Source organism: Rattus norvegicus, chromosome 4, assembly GCF_021556685.1.
Source record: "Rattus norvegicus strain SHRSP/BbbUtx chromosome 4, alternate assembly SHRSP_T2T, whole genome shotgun sequence".
Classification (NCBI taxonomy): Eukaryota; Metazoa; Chordata; class Mammalia; order Rodentia; family Muridae; genus Rattus; species Rattus norvegicus.
Window position 1 is genome coordinate 11,922,222 of NC_141537.1, and position 14,643 is coordinate 11,936,864.

The 14,643-nt window shown below is 44.2% G+C and overlaps 1 protein-coding gene and 1 long non-coding RNA gene across 2 annotated transcripts in view; both read right to left on the bottom strand.

The window, feature by feature from the left end:
* Klhl7 (kelch-like family member 7) overlaps window positions 1-13,143 on the bottom strand; it is a 55,999-nt gene extending 42,856 nt beyond the window's left edge. Inside the window, exon 1 of the mRNA NM_001012187.1 lies at window positions 12,999-13,143. Coding sequence (NP_001012187.1) covers window positions 12,999-13,118 — 120 coding nt within the window. The 5' untranslated portion in view covers window positions 13,119-13,143. The remainder of the gene's footprint in view (window positions 1-12,998) is intronic.
* LOC147994681 (uncharacterized) lies at window positions 3,717-6,169 on the bottom strand. Its single transcript, XR_015686297.1, has 2 exons — window positions 6,109-6,169; window positions 3,717-5,771 (listed from the first exon to the last, which is right to left on the bottom strand). It is a non-coding gene; the product is annotated as an uncharacterized LOC147994681 (long non-coding RNA).
* Window positions 13,144-14,643: the final 1,500 nt, after the last annotated feature.

The following is a 14,643-nucleotide window of genomic DNA, read 5'->3' on the forward strand; positions in this document are numbered from 1 at the left end:
GGCATAGCCTACCCTCTTACTCTGTTACAAAGTATGACTGGCATAGCCTACCCTCTTTCTCTGTTACAAAGTATGACTGGCATAGCCTACCCTCTTACTCTGTTACAAAGTATGACTGGCACAGCCTACCCTCTTTCTCTGTTACAGGGAATGACTGGCACAGCCTACCCTCTTTCTCTGTTACAGGGTATGACTGGCACAGCCTACCCTCTTTCTCTGTTACAGAGTATGACTGGCACAGCCTACCTACTTACTCAGAACACTCCAGCCCAGGGGCCCTGCCCTTCTCCAGAGGCTCCCATCTCTCATGGTAAGGGTCATGACTACGCTGGACTCTCCCAGATGTTCCTGCCATGCTCTCTCTCTTATCTACAATAATCTTTCTCCTCCACAACACCTAAGAGCAGTCCTGTTCTGTCATACACTATAACAAGGACTGAGGGACTCTGGGAGAATCTGGAGACCAGGTCCCATTTTAAGTTAATAGGCATACCTAAGCTATTTGTTCCAGATATATTACATCTGAATATGACTGATTACTAATAACTATGTGGTAGTCATTACACTAAGCTGTCTTAAAAATCTCCTTTGCCAATAACATTGATCCAAAACACTTCAATTTGACCTCTGGTAAAAATTTTAGAACAATGGCCAAGAGCAGCCATGTTCTTTACCAAAACAGCACAACAGTTGCTAGGCTATTTGCTCTACTTGCTAATATTCATCCCCTTCTGAAAGCTTCTAAGCGGGGCTTAGGTCCACATTGCCTGTGTTACTATTGTTTTCATTGCTCCTACCAGGATGGTCTATTAAGCCATACTTAAAACATTCAACCATTTTTCTAGTCCAATGTCCCAGTATTCCATATTCCTCCAAACAACAGCATGGTCAATCCTGTTACAACAATACACTACTTCCTGGTACCAACGTCTTAGTGTTCTGTTGCTATGAAGAGACACCAGGACCCAGGCAACTCACACAAGTACAAGAAAACATTTAATCGTGGTTAGTTCATTATCATCATGGTGGGGAGGATGGCAGCAGGCAGACAGGCACAGAACTGGAGAAGTAGCTGAGAGCTATATTGTAATCCAAAGGCAGAAAGAAGAGAGGGAGAGAGAAGAGGGAGGGAGGAAGGGAGGCAGACGGACGGACGGACTGTGCATTGGGGTTTTGAAACCTCAAAGCTCACCTCCAGAAGCATACCTTGTCCAACAAGGCCACAGCTCTCCCAATAAGGCCAAACCTTCTAATCATTATCAAACAGTTCCACTAATTGGTGACCCCTCTCATTCCAACTACAACTATTACCCCCAGTGAGGTTAAAAGGCAGTCATGGGTATATTCCTGAGTAGACTGTAGATCTAACCATAAATCAATAAAAAGACAAATGGGGCTGGGGAAATGGCTCATGAGTTAAACTACTCACTGAGTGTAAGGAGCAGAGTTTGGATCCTCAGAACCCACATGTGATGCTGGATGGGCATGGGTTTCCTGTCATTCCAGCCTTGGGCAGTAGAACCAGAGCCTAGAACAAGCTAGCTAGAAAATTCAGCAATAGTCACAACCTGAGTTTCACTGAGAAACCTACCTCAGGAAGAGAGGGGAAAGCTATCTATGGAGTGGAATTCTCTCTAGCTAGCTAGCGCTCTCTCTCTCTCTCTCTCTCTCTCTCTCTCTCTCTCTCTCTCTCCTCTCTTCTCTCTTCTCTCTTCCTTCTTTCCTTGTCCCCTCTCATGTCTCCCTGCCTTTTTCTAGATGGCCTTCTGTTCTCCTTTCCCACAATCAACTTCTTACACTAGATCAATAAACCTCTGACATTACATCTGCTGGGCAGGGGTACACCTTGGCACAGCCCAACAAGAGTACACCCTCACCTCAATTTATCTATCAAAGACTAGGCTTAAACATGCATCCAATCTGAGTAATACAAATAGAAAATGGAGAGAAAGGGCTGGAGAGATGGTTCAGTGGTTAAAAGTACTGATTGCTCTTCCTGAGGTCCCGAATTCAAATCCCAGCAACCAGATGGTGGCTCACAACCATTGTTAATGAGATCTGATGCCCTCTTCTGGTGTGCTTAACTGAAGAAAGCAACAGTGTACTCACATAAAATGAATAAAAATAAATTTAAAAAAAGAAAAGAGAAAAACATAAAACTAGATTACATTAGAAGAAGAGAATTTTTAAGGGAAAAATAAGTAAGTTCTGAAAGAGAAACAGTTGAATGTAACTACCCTCTGAAAGGAAGAGGACAAGACACTCTATTCTGTTAAAAGAAAGGACAGCATTAGACCAAAAACACAAACAAACACAACAACAACAACAACAACAACAACAACAACAACAACAACAACAAGAACTCAGTTGAAGACTAAACCATCTCTCTCAGAAACAGAGCCTGGGTCTACAGAGTTTTATAAGATTCTTTTTAAAGCTAAACAGTTTTTCCCTTCGAGCTAAAGCCCTGTCCTTAAAGACTAAGGAGGATTTTTCCTGCATTATTAAGTACTTTTAAAGGTGATGATGGTGGGAAGACAGGAATGGGATACATTACAGTGGAACGTATCTAGGAATTTATGGAAATAAGACTCTAGAACTCCTCAATCCTAAACATAGACCTCTTATAATTTCCAATGTGGAAAACTCAATTTTACAAAAGCAATGGAAGAACAACCATGATCAGATTAATCATCTGGAACTAAAATCGTGTGTGTGTGTGTGTGTGTGTGTGTGTGTGTGTGTGTGTGTGTGTGTGTGTGTGTGTGAATGTCAGGTTTACCTACCAAATGAAACACACAAGCAAGTGGGCTGGGACTGCTTGAATGGGGAAATGTGTTACAGAGGGACGAGGCACTAGAGACACAGTCCATTTTGCTACAAATGAGGAAAAACTTGTCTGCTGCTCCTTTGTTCATAAAGTCTGGACAATTCAAACATCCAGGAAAGATAAAGTTTTAGGGGTACCCTCTAAAGATGACACTTATCCCCACAGAACCGTGGGCCCTAAAGGCATCTATTACATTCTACAACTACTACAAACTATGTATAAAGAGGAAAGACTCCAAGAGATAGATTTACAGATAGAGGAACTCCACAAAGGGGTAGCGTCAGAGACACAGGCAAGATGCAGAACTGTCTGGAGGAGGAGAACTTCAGAAGTTACAAGGCCATAATCTGCTTTGCCCAAGCACTGGCTATAAATAGGGGTAGGTAAGTTCTCCCATGAGGGAGAGAAGCTCTATCACACACGAGAACTTGGGACCTTCAGCCACACAAGGTTCAAACAAAAACAAAACCACTGAACCTTAAATGAATGAACAACAGACAAAGAAAAAAAATGCAAGGGAACCTGGGTACTCAGTCTATGCATTTGGCAAATTTCTAACATTTTGCACAAGAAAAAAGAATGAATCATAGGCTAGAGAAGCAGTAGTGTACACAGACAAGAAGCTCTATTTTCAGAGATAAATGGTTCCCCTGGAGGGAAAATTCCTCCAAGCTGGGTTTAGTCTGACACCCTAAAGACCAGAGATTGGGGGGAGGGGGATGCACACAACCTGTTATAGCCAAAAGTGAGATTTTTTTTCTTGAAAATTATCTTTAATCCCAGAGGTAGGGGGATCTCTTAGTATGAGACCAGCCTGGTCTACAGATCAATAGCCAGGAGCCAGGGTCACACAGAGAAACCCTGCCTTGAAAAACAAAATTATCTGTTCTGTCAAGCAGGGTTTTACATTTTATTTTGTATTCATCCTCTTTCACTGTGCAAAGTTATAGTATGATAGATAATCCAAAATGCCTTTTTTTTGTGCTTTTGAATGAAGTAAAAATCAAAATGTGTTCTCTTTCAATTCCCTCAGACCTTTTACCTCTGCTCCCAATCTTTCTCTCTTCCTCTCTTTCTCTCTCTCTCTCTCTCTCTCTCTCTCTCTCTCTCTCTCTCTCTCTCTCTCTCTCTCTCCACACAGAGCGGGAGGGAGGCAAAGGGGGGATAATGTGTTGGGATAGGAGTAGGTCAGTACAACCAAAGAACATTACATGCATGGAGAAGAATGTAAGAATGAAATACACCATTTTATACAATATGTGCTAAAGCTGATTTCCTATAAGAAAAAAGATCTAATTTCATATAATTGTCTTATTTTTTAGATAGTGTCTCTCTACCTAACCCTGGCTCTCCAGGAGAGAAAGCATACAATATGTAAGAATCTGTCAGCTAGGCTGACATGAAACAGAGATTTGCCTGCCTCTAGCTCCAGAATGCTGGGATTAAAGGTGTGTGCCACCACAGAATGGTTTCTATGTGGCCAGAATTAATAACATTTAGGCTGTAGGACAGGGAGGCAGGCTACTTTTAGCCAAGTTTACAATAAAGTTGAAGTAGAAAGATTTGCAATTTGGCCAGAAAAGCATGTGTAAAGTTGGGAGGGGTAAACCAAGAAGACATGGTTTCTGAAAAGTTAGCGCTATTGTTAAGCTGCAACATCAGGACAACAGGAAAATATGCCTTGAGAGCTGGCCAAACTCCAGCCACTCCAGACTCAAAGATATGGATGTATTAAATTCTCTTGAATGACTTCCTCTTAAAAGAGAACCTCCAAGACACCCTGCTCCCAAAGGACTGCCAGGAAGTTGGTTTCCCCAAGGTTCATTTCACTGTGCTCAATCAATCCAAAATCTTGGCAGTTTTAGTCTGTTAAGTCTCTGGCTACTGCTTCAAGCTGCAGTTGGTGGCAGAATCTATCACTGTGGTGATGACGGTTTTACAGGCAAGACATGACAGATCTGTGGGACCCGTGAGGACAACAGTGCAATGATTAAGGTTTGGTGGATAAGTCTGGCAGGCCTCCTCTCTTCCTCCCCCATGTTGCTCTTACCAGGACCTCATCCCTGGCAGAGCAGCACTTGAGGGCTCTGCTACTTATTAAGTCCCCATAGACCTTCTGTTCATCCCCAGTGCACTGTTCCCTGCACTTGGTTAAGTGTTTCTGCTCCAGTGGAAGGGCATCCTGAGGCACGGGAGCTCAAGGACCTTACATCTCTGAGGTGGGACAGTGTCCCAGTAGAAGGGCATCCTGAGACACGGGAGCCCAGGGACCACACACAGCTCTGAGAGGAAGCCTCCTCAGCAGAGGGGCTGCAGCTCCCAGGGTAGGGGATCCCCAGCCGAGCTCAGAAGCTCAGGAGCCTCGGCCTCGCTCCTTCTCTTTGCTGCTTCTCTTCTCCTCTTCATTGCTTCTTCATGGCTTCTTCCTAAAAGAGAATCACACCAGGCAGAAAACCTCATGAAGGAGATTTATTGGAGGGTCCAGGGTGTGGATGGACATAATCCAGGGATGGTGGCCCTCTGCTCCCGGGAGTGGACAGCGGGGAACTGGACAAGGGGGCAGGGCTTCTATAGGACTTCTGAGGGGTGGAGCTTCTCAGGGCAGAGATTTCTAGAGTGAGGATTTCAAGTCCTGGGTTTGGGTTAGGGATTAGTGCGGGTTTGTGGGGAGCACAGGGATTGGTGAGTTTTTCTGCTCAGGGACTTTTCACCCTCTTTTCCCTGCATCAGGCCTTGGTTGTGAAGGGAAATCCTTCCTGGCTACAGCTGGCTTTTGCAGAGGCACCATCTCTGGTGGGGCTACTGTGGTCCGAGGAGGAGGCTGGAGAGCCACCAATGTGGACAGCTCCCGTGAGAGCTCCTGCAGTGGTGTTTCAGAAAGCTGTCCACATGCTGGAAGTAGGCTGAGGCAGGAAAGGCAGTGCGTCACCGTGGACAGCTCCTGTGGGACATTTTACCACTGCGGCCATAGGCTGGGGCGGACAGGAAGGAGGGATCTGCCACCACTCTGATGGCTTTCGTGGTGTGTCACTCATGGAGACTTCGCTCAGTCCTAGCGTCAAGCCTCACCCATGGTGCTGCAGCAAGTCCCTCTGCTTCTGCCCACCCCACCCCACCATGTACCTGCACCAGTACCTCCCTAGCAACTAATTACATGACCATTAGTGTTGGGACATCTTGGTCCCTTCCTGCCATCCATTCATCAATCTCACTTAAGCACGTACATAGCCACCCCATCCCCAATGATTCTCAATAGCCAGGAAGTTAGAAACACTCACGAATCAACACCACGTATCCTAGGGTTCTGAGCAGCTTTGTACTTCCAACAGAATCTGAAATCTGCCAAAAGGGAACAGAAGCAACTCCTACTCAATACAACTGGACTAAAAGTATCAAGCATATACTCAACAACCTAACTCCAGATGCCCAAGGCTCAGTGCACACACCAAGATCATCAACCCTACAGTAATATTCCCCAAAGAGAACCACCCCGATGAACCTCAAGACAAAACTGAAAAAAAAAATTATAAACATGGTCTAAGAGTATAACAGGAAAAACAAACAACTGAATGAACTTAATTAAAGAAGACAGAAATAAACTTCTCATTTAGCCTGAAGCAACACGAACTGACTGAAATGATTTAAATATAATATATAAAATGTATAAACATATATATGAATATAAATATTAGGATATATAAATATAGTTGGGATATTAAAAGTGAACTCAACAAAGAATCTGAACTAAAGAAAACCAAGGCTGAAGTAAAGACAGAAAAACATTCCACAGCTTGCCAGAAAGTTCAGTGGGAAGCCATGCCGACACGTAGCTCACACAGAAGACGGACTGTCTGGACAAGAGGACAAGGTAGACTGTTACCCACCAAACTAAAGAAAGTGAGTCAAAACAAAACAAAACCCCTCGAGAAATAGATATGAAGAAACTTTGGGACATCATGAAAGATTAAATCTATGAATCATGAGTAGTTGTCATGAAGGCAGACAAGACAAGACGAGGCCTACCTTTGGACGAGAAGAAAGGGAGGCAGGAACAGAGGTTTAGAAGAGGGAGAAGCAGGAGAATCAAGATGGAGACTGGGAAAGATGACCCAGATCTGCATGGTCTTGAATTGTCAAGGTAGTCGGGATGGATTTCTGTAGGCAAATTTATCTTATCTAGGTGGGTGGTTTATATCCTTATCAATTGGTTGTGAGTTTATTGTGTGGATGTATTGTGGATTGATAATCTGTTGGGCTGCAGTTTGTTGAGTCTTGATTTCACTGGGTTGTTGAGAATGTGAACAGAGTCCGTGACAGGGAACCGCAATAGGCCAGCCCACGCTGGACTTCTAGAGCCCCGATTTTACTGGGTAACTGGTACCAGAGAGTTCCCTGCTAGCAGAGAGCTGCTGGGAGACATATTAACCAGATATAAATTATGGTTAGTTCCATCTGGCCCCATCAGGGCCAGAGCTAACACTAGAGCCCAGAGTGGCAAGGTGCCACGCTGGAACAGCTCACCGACTGCCCAGGTCAGAAAGTACTTGGGGGTAGCGTGGAGCTGCTGAGATAAATCAGCGCTCATCCCTAAGGCCCGACCGAGCCAGAACTAGCGAGAGAGCGACCACCCGAGCGATCACCCGGGCCTGAGTGAGCCCAGGAGAGAAGCGCCGAGTATGCGGCAACAATCATGGGCACAGACAAATGAGAACAACTCCAGATCACAGGCGCAGGACAGACCTTCAAACACCTCCCAAAACTAAAGGAGGTGCCTCTTTAGATTCAAGAGGTGCAGTCTACCCCAGCTTCCTGCGTGCAGCTAAAACCATAATTGACCATGCTTTCTTTTAGTGGCCACACCTTACCTACCATAATGGACTCTATTCATCTAGAACCATAGACTTAAGTAAACCTTTTCTTCTTCAAATTGCTTTTATCTGGGTATGCATGTTAGATTTAAGGTCTGCTTCAACAACAGGAAACTGATGACCCATACTGTAAATTTGGCCATGAAGCTGTAGCTAGAAAGAAATCTACCACCACCCTTTTGTTACACTGATGTAATATCTAACTGCCTCCTAAATGCTTATCTCTAACCCACAGGCCAGTCCAGAGCTTACCCTCCTCAGAGAAGCTCCTTTTGGCAGTGGATGGAACTATTACAGAAGACGGACAGTGATCAAGAGTAGAGACTAAGTCATCCCCAGGTGGCACCCATCCAGCGTCCTCTGAACACGACAGACAGGTGCGCTCATGGATTCTCAACAACTACGGATGCTACACAAAGCTGCACTCCTATGCGAGATGCTGCATGGAGGCTAGGGGACAGTCAGGTTTCTTCAGGGCTAGGGACCCTGATTTAGTTAACCGTGCTTCACTGCACAGCCCTACAGCAATGTATGATTTGACTGATTTGACTCAGCAAGTATCATGACAGCGGGAAGCTGATATGGGGAAGAGAATTGGGAGTTGGAGGGGAGAGTGAAGAATTGATGTGATCAGACTAAAATGCGATCATGTAAAAAACTAAATTGAAAGAGATCTTTATAAAGCACAACACAGTAACTTATGCTTAAACAGGAAACTCCAGAATCTGTCATCTTTGTAATCCCTGAGCGGTGCGCCTCAAAGGCGGTCAAATCAGCGGCTGGCCCCTCCTTTCCACCCCGGGCCACCCCACAGCGGCTGTAAGAAGCCCCACAGGAGCTGTTGAAATGGCAGTTTCTGTCAAGTGAGGGCATCTCAACATCTTCAACCTATAGCGTTGGGAGCTGTCCACGGTGGAGCACCTCCTCGCCCACTGGTCTCACAGGAGCTGTCCACGGTGGTGCGCATCTCTGCTCCTGCCTCAGCAGGAGCTGTCCTCAGGAGCTCTTTCCTGCCTCAGCGTACAGCCTTCGTAATATCCACAGTGGCATCAATACCAAGCTGTCGGAAGGGTGCACATGGCACAACCATGCTGGAAAACTTGAGAGCTGTGTGGTAAATCAAATGTGGTATCCCTTCTGTAATAACTTAAGTAACTTCTCACCTTGGCCATTTGCCATAAAAGCATAAACGCATGTATACCATAAGACATAAAAACATTCAAGGCAGTATTTTTTTTAATGTTTTTACTTATTTGAGAATTTCATACGTGTTTTTTGGTGATATTCTTCCTGCTAATAACTCCTCCTCAACTCCATGTTCTTTCAGCATTTAGAAATTTTCCCTTTTCCTTTCTTTTTCTTTTGAAGCAGAATGTCCTTTCATAACTAACACCACACTGGATAAGTCATGATATAGTTGTATAATGAAGAAGTACCACATTCCATAAGGAATGCGCTACTTGGTACTACATATTACAACACAGATAAAGCCCACTGTTCGTTTTAAGCAGCTGGAGCATGATGCCAGAGCACACCTCAGTGTGGTATACTGCTTACTCAGCATGTTCAAGGCCCTGGGCTTAATCACCAGTGAGATATAAAAAACAGAAACAAAATAAAACCCAAGTATACACTGCATGATTCTACATTTATTTATAAAAATAAATTCATAAGATAATGGTAATCATCACGGGGAAAGCAATTGAGAAGGCACAAGAAACCTTTTTTACACTGGTCACACTTTAGTCTTAGTATTAGGGATGTATTCACTTTATAATTACTGAGTTTCAGTTTTGTAAAACTTACACTTTACCAGAAAGTTCACTTTTAAAACAAAAAGACAGAAACGACCAGGATGATGAAGGAAAAAGTACAAAACCCAAAAAGCTAAGGCTGCTGTCTCAGCAAAATGCTACTTCTACAGTTTGTCTGTACCAAAACCAGAGTGAAAACTTCCATACACTGGTAAGTAAACCATGGGACAAAGGTGGGCCCTTTCATTTCTTAGACCTCCAAAATCAAAAAGCAAATAATTTTGTTTTCTTCATAATTACTAATCTTTGATTATTTTGTTATAGCAACAAAATAATGAATTCATAGCAGCACATAAAAGAAATGACCTAGGGGCTGGGGATTTAGCTCAGTGGTAGAGCGCTTACCTAGGAAGCGCAAGGCCCTGGGTTCGGTCCCCAGCTCCGAAAAAAAGAACCAAAAAAAAAAAAAAAAAAAAAAAAAAAAAAAAAAAAAAAAAGAAATGACCTAAACTGTTCTACCTAAATCCCTAGAACAAATTGGCAGGTAGGGTAGGGATTGGAGCTGTGGTATGCTAACTGCGCCTGTCCTGGAATCTTAAAGAATATTCCAGGGTATATGCAGAGGGCCCTTGTCCTCCAAGCACTCATTACCTTCATGGGCAATGCAATAAGGTTTAAAATCAAACAAAATATGACAGAATTTAAGATATGAAGAACAAGAACACTTCTAAAATTCAAGCCTTTTTTCTTGGCTTCTGCCTCAAACTAGTCCCATCAACTGCCCTTGTCAATCATTCTTAGTTAAAATTTTTCCTGTGTTATGAGCAACACTATATAAATAATCAATTACAAAATTCAATGATTTGAATGAGGCCCATAGGAGGTAGCATTATTAGGAGGTGTGGCCTTCCTGGGGGAAGTGTGTCACTGGGGGTGGGCTTAGAAGCTTCAAATGCTCAAGCCTGGCCCAGTATCTCTTTCTTTCTGCTGCCTGCTGATCCAGATGCAGAATTCTCAGCTACCTCTCTCAGCGCTCTGCCTGCACGCTGCCGTGCTTCCCACGTGCTTCCCACGACGACAGTGGACTAAACCTCTGAATCCATAAGCCAGCCCCAATTCACGTTTTCCTTCATAAGAGTTGACTTGGCCATGGTGTTTTGGCACTCTGGTTTAGGAATGTGTTCTTTAAGGTTTTTTTTTTTTTTTCCCTTTTCTTTTTTTTTGGAGCTGGGGACCGAACCCAGGGCCTAAGCGCTCTACCACTGAGCTAAATCCCCAACCCCGTTCTTTAAGGTTTTAATGAGCCATACTAATAGGAGCATAGAAAACAGTAGGTTAATGGGGGCGGGGGTGGGGGGCTGGCTCGAGTGGTTCCAGAGAAGTTTATTAGTATGTGGGCTAGAGAATACGCCTTTGGTATTTTGGTGAAGATTGTAGCTGCTTTCTACCCTTGTCCAAAAATCTGCCTGAGGCTAAATTGGAAGGTTATAGATTAACAGCTTTGGCAGAGATTTCAAAAATACCCTACTTTAACTGTGTGGTTATCAGTGGCCCATTTTATACAGATCTATAACAAAAAAAGGAAAGAGGTGAGCAAGGAAAATATACAAAGGGAACAGTCTGAAGACAAAAGGGGCACCAGGAAGTGTAATGGTCCTTGTGCTCAAGGAGATGAAGTTTAAAAAGCCTAATTCTAAATGTAATATAGGGAGTGGTGACCTCAGGGCAAGACTCCATCCAATCAAGCTTTTGACTTGTGAAAAGTATAGGGGCAGGCATAGTAGTGCACACCTTTAACACCAGCACTAAGAAGGCAGAGGCAGGCAGAGCTCTGAGTTCAAGGCCATCATGACCTATACACCAAGTTCCAGGGCAGACAAGATTGAGTAGTAAAGGAAACCATGGTAAAAATGTTTTGAATAAGGGGTCCATGTTCCAGCCCCAGCAAGCATCAGAACTTGGCAATAAAACCCTAAGACAAAGATATAGGACTCCATTAAGGTGATTAAAATGCTACAGGAGTCTGCCATAGCTCAACAAAGCTAAACAATGTAAACCAATACAGAATGGTTCTATGCATCTTTATAAATACAGGAACCCACCAAGTCGATAAAACCGCTACAGGAGTCTGAAATACACCCAAGTCAATGGTGAAAAAAACATAAGACATTAACTTAGCCACAGCAGAAGGCTCAGATCCCTGAGGGCTCACCAAGTATCCATATTTTTCTTTGTATTCAGTAGCATAACCTTGATTTTTCAGTAACTCTCATAACTGTATTTCTATTTTAACAACAAAAGATGTCACACTATTCTAAAGCTAAGTCTAAAAAATATGAATCAATTTTAAAATCAAATGTGCAGGTTCAAACAATCTTCTCCTCGGAACACCTGATGCTGTGACTTTGTTGCAGTCTGTCTATTTAAGGAATGAGGTAATGCTTTACAAAGCTCCAGTCTATGGGTGACAAGGTTTGGGGTAGTGGAGTATACTAGAATGTGCTTAAACAAATTTAAGCACCAGTGAGCTCGATTTAATTACCACTGCAGGTGCACATCAAAAACACCTGCAATCTCAAATCATCAATTCTATAGATCACAAAAAGGTTACACAAAAAGAACACGAATATGAAAAGATACATTTTAATAAAGAAGACAGCCATTCACAGCTATTTCAGCATAGAAGCTAGGAAAGATCTAGGCATCGAGAATATAGTATCCACTGCAACCGGAGAGGTGTGCCAGCTTGTGAACAAAGAGAAGACTGCTGCGACCAGTGTTTGCTTGAAGAAATCAGGAGTTGGTATCTTCTGAAATAAATCTTAGATTCGCCTGCTGCCCATACTCACAGCAAAAGGGCCAGCGAGGCGAATTAAGTTTTTCAATCACTCAATCACGCAGTGCTTTGTCCTCTTAAAAAACAGATTTCAGAGTCAACAAACTGACCAACATCCCCAGAATCCATAATGTGCTCTCAACCAAGTAAAGCTCACAGAACCAAAACACCAACCGAGCAGCGTTCCCCCTGCTTACCGGTCTATCGGAGCTTATAATCTAGTCAATTAAAACACCCATCTACCGTCTCCATCGTTAAACCGTGCCTTTCACAACCCACCTTTCCACCAAATGCTGCAGATTCCCGAATACACAGCAAAATCAAAAACAGCACAAAGAGATCCTTCTTGGTAACAGTGGCGCCAGAGCCCTTAGAAAATGGTTATTTACTGGTGACTGGTGTCGCCCTAAATGAGCAGGTATGGGATGATTTGTTAACTAATGCTACATGGGTGACAGGGCGGCGGGGTGGGAAGCCTCCCTCCGAGAGCTCCAGATGACACCGCACGGCAACGGAAGGCTCCAGGCCTCACGGAGACTGGAGGAGACTGGTTACACAACCGCCCCGGAGGCCCCCCGCCCGCCTCAGGAGTCCCCGCCGAGCGGGCCTCGGAAGCCCCGTGGCGGAGCAGGCTGGCAGCCAAGGCGCCCGGCCCCGCCACCAGCCTCCGCCGTGCCCCTGCCCTCCGCACCGCCCTTCACCGCCCGCACCTGCTTCCTCATGTTGTTCATGACGCCCATGAACCCCGCCAGCAGCTTGGCTTCTTCGCGAGCCGCAAGTTTCTTCTCGGTTTTCTTCTTGCTACTCTTCTCCACGCCCGAGGTGGCCATCCTCTCCTTGCCCTCTGCGGGTTCGCGGCGACGGTTCGCCCGCCACACGCGGCAGTTGGGAGCACGGCTTTGGTGGCGGAGCGCGGGGAGCTGCGGGAGCACCGAGGGAGGACGAGACGAAGCCAACTTGGCCACAGTTGCAAGCAAAGGGAGTCCCAAGCATGCGCACTGGGTCCGGCGCGGGTAGGGGCGCTCTAAGGAGGAGGGGGCGGGGCAGTGCGTCACAGCCACGCGACGTCCTAGCAACCCGCTGCGTCGCGCGGTTCCGCGGTCTGAACGGGTGGTACCCGGGCCTTATCCAAGCTCCCCTGTGTCTTTCCTCTACTGAAGACCGAGTTCTCAGGTTTAGATTTCGTGATGATCTGTTCTGGATAATTGTATGATAGAACAAACTAAAACGTGTCCCCATGGCGTAAGCTCCCTGAGCAGTCAGTTCTTCACTGCCTTGTCAGACTGGGGCTCATTATAGGCGCTCTGTAACTATGACATGAAAATTGCGTACTGAAAGCAAAAGGTTATTTAGGACGAGCACAAGAATTACTTGTTTGGGATTCAGGAAGCGAAACCATTGTCCTATCAATTTCTCCTTAGCGAGACATACCTGCCTGTTTAGTAGGCTGCCTTATTCATTTAAACAGATCAGACAGGCAGGTGGTGGTGGTGGTGGTAGTGGTGGTGGAGGCAGAGGGAGGTGAACCTCTGAGAGAAACGCTGTCTGGAAAAACAAGCAAGCAAACAAACAAAAACCCCTAGAGATCGGGTGTCAGTTCCAGTCATCTTCAATGAGGCTGGCTTCCCAGGGAGTTCTACTGGAACACAGAGTCAATCCTAGAACTCACAGAAACGTGTTTCATAACTAGAGGGTTTTTTTTTGTTTTTTTGTTTTTTGTTTTTTGTTTTTGTTTTGTTTTTAATTTTGCTGTTTAGGAATAGACAGGACTGCCTGAAATTGTTTCTAATAATGAAATTTTTCTACATAGCCTCAATTTTCTACCTAGAAGTATGAAGGACTAGACAAGTTTTGTGTAAAATGATCTAGACTGCTGTTGATCTAAAACAAAAACTGCTTAAAAGAAAATTAAATTTTCTAAGCCGCATAGAACAGCAATGGCCTAAAAAGGGATTCTACGTATCCTGGACAATATGTTTCTTTCTAAAAGAGATTAGGTAAATATTTATAGTCGCTGAAAGAAAAGGAAAGTTAAAAGAAAAAAATCAAGGCGTTTACCAAACTCACTGGTAGGAGCATCAGGTTTGCGGACTACAGTATGGTGGGCAAATTCTTGTGGAGATTTTTAAACATCCTTCGAAAATATATATATTCCCCTTTCAATATTTTTTACTTAAAATAGCTTTTAGATTTAAATATATTCTGATCATATTTTTCTTCTCCCTCAAATTCTTCCAGATCCACTCCCCATCCCTACTCACCCAGCTTTAAGTTGTTTCTCAAACAAACAAACAAACAAATCCAATACTATAACAAAACCAAGAAAACATATAAAACAACACCCAAAAAGAAAAA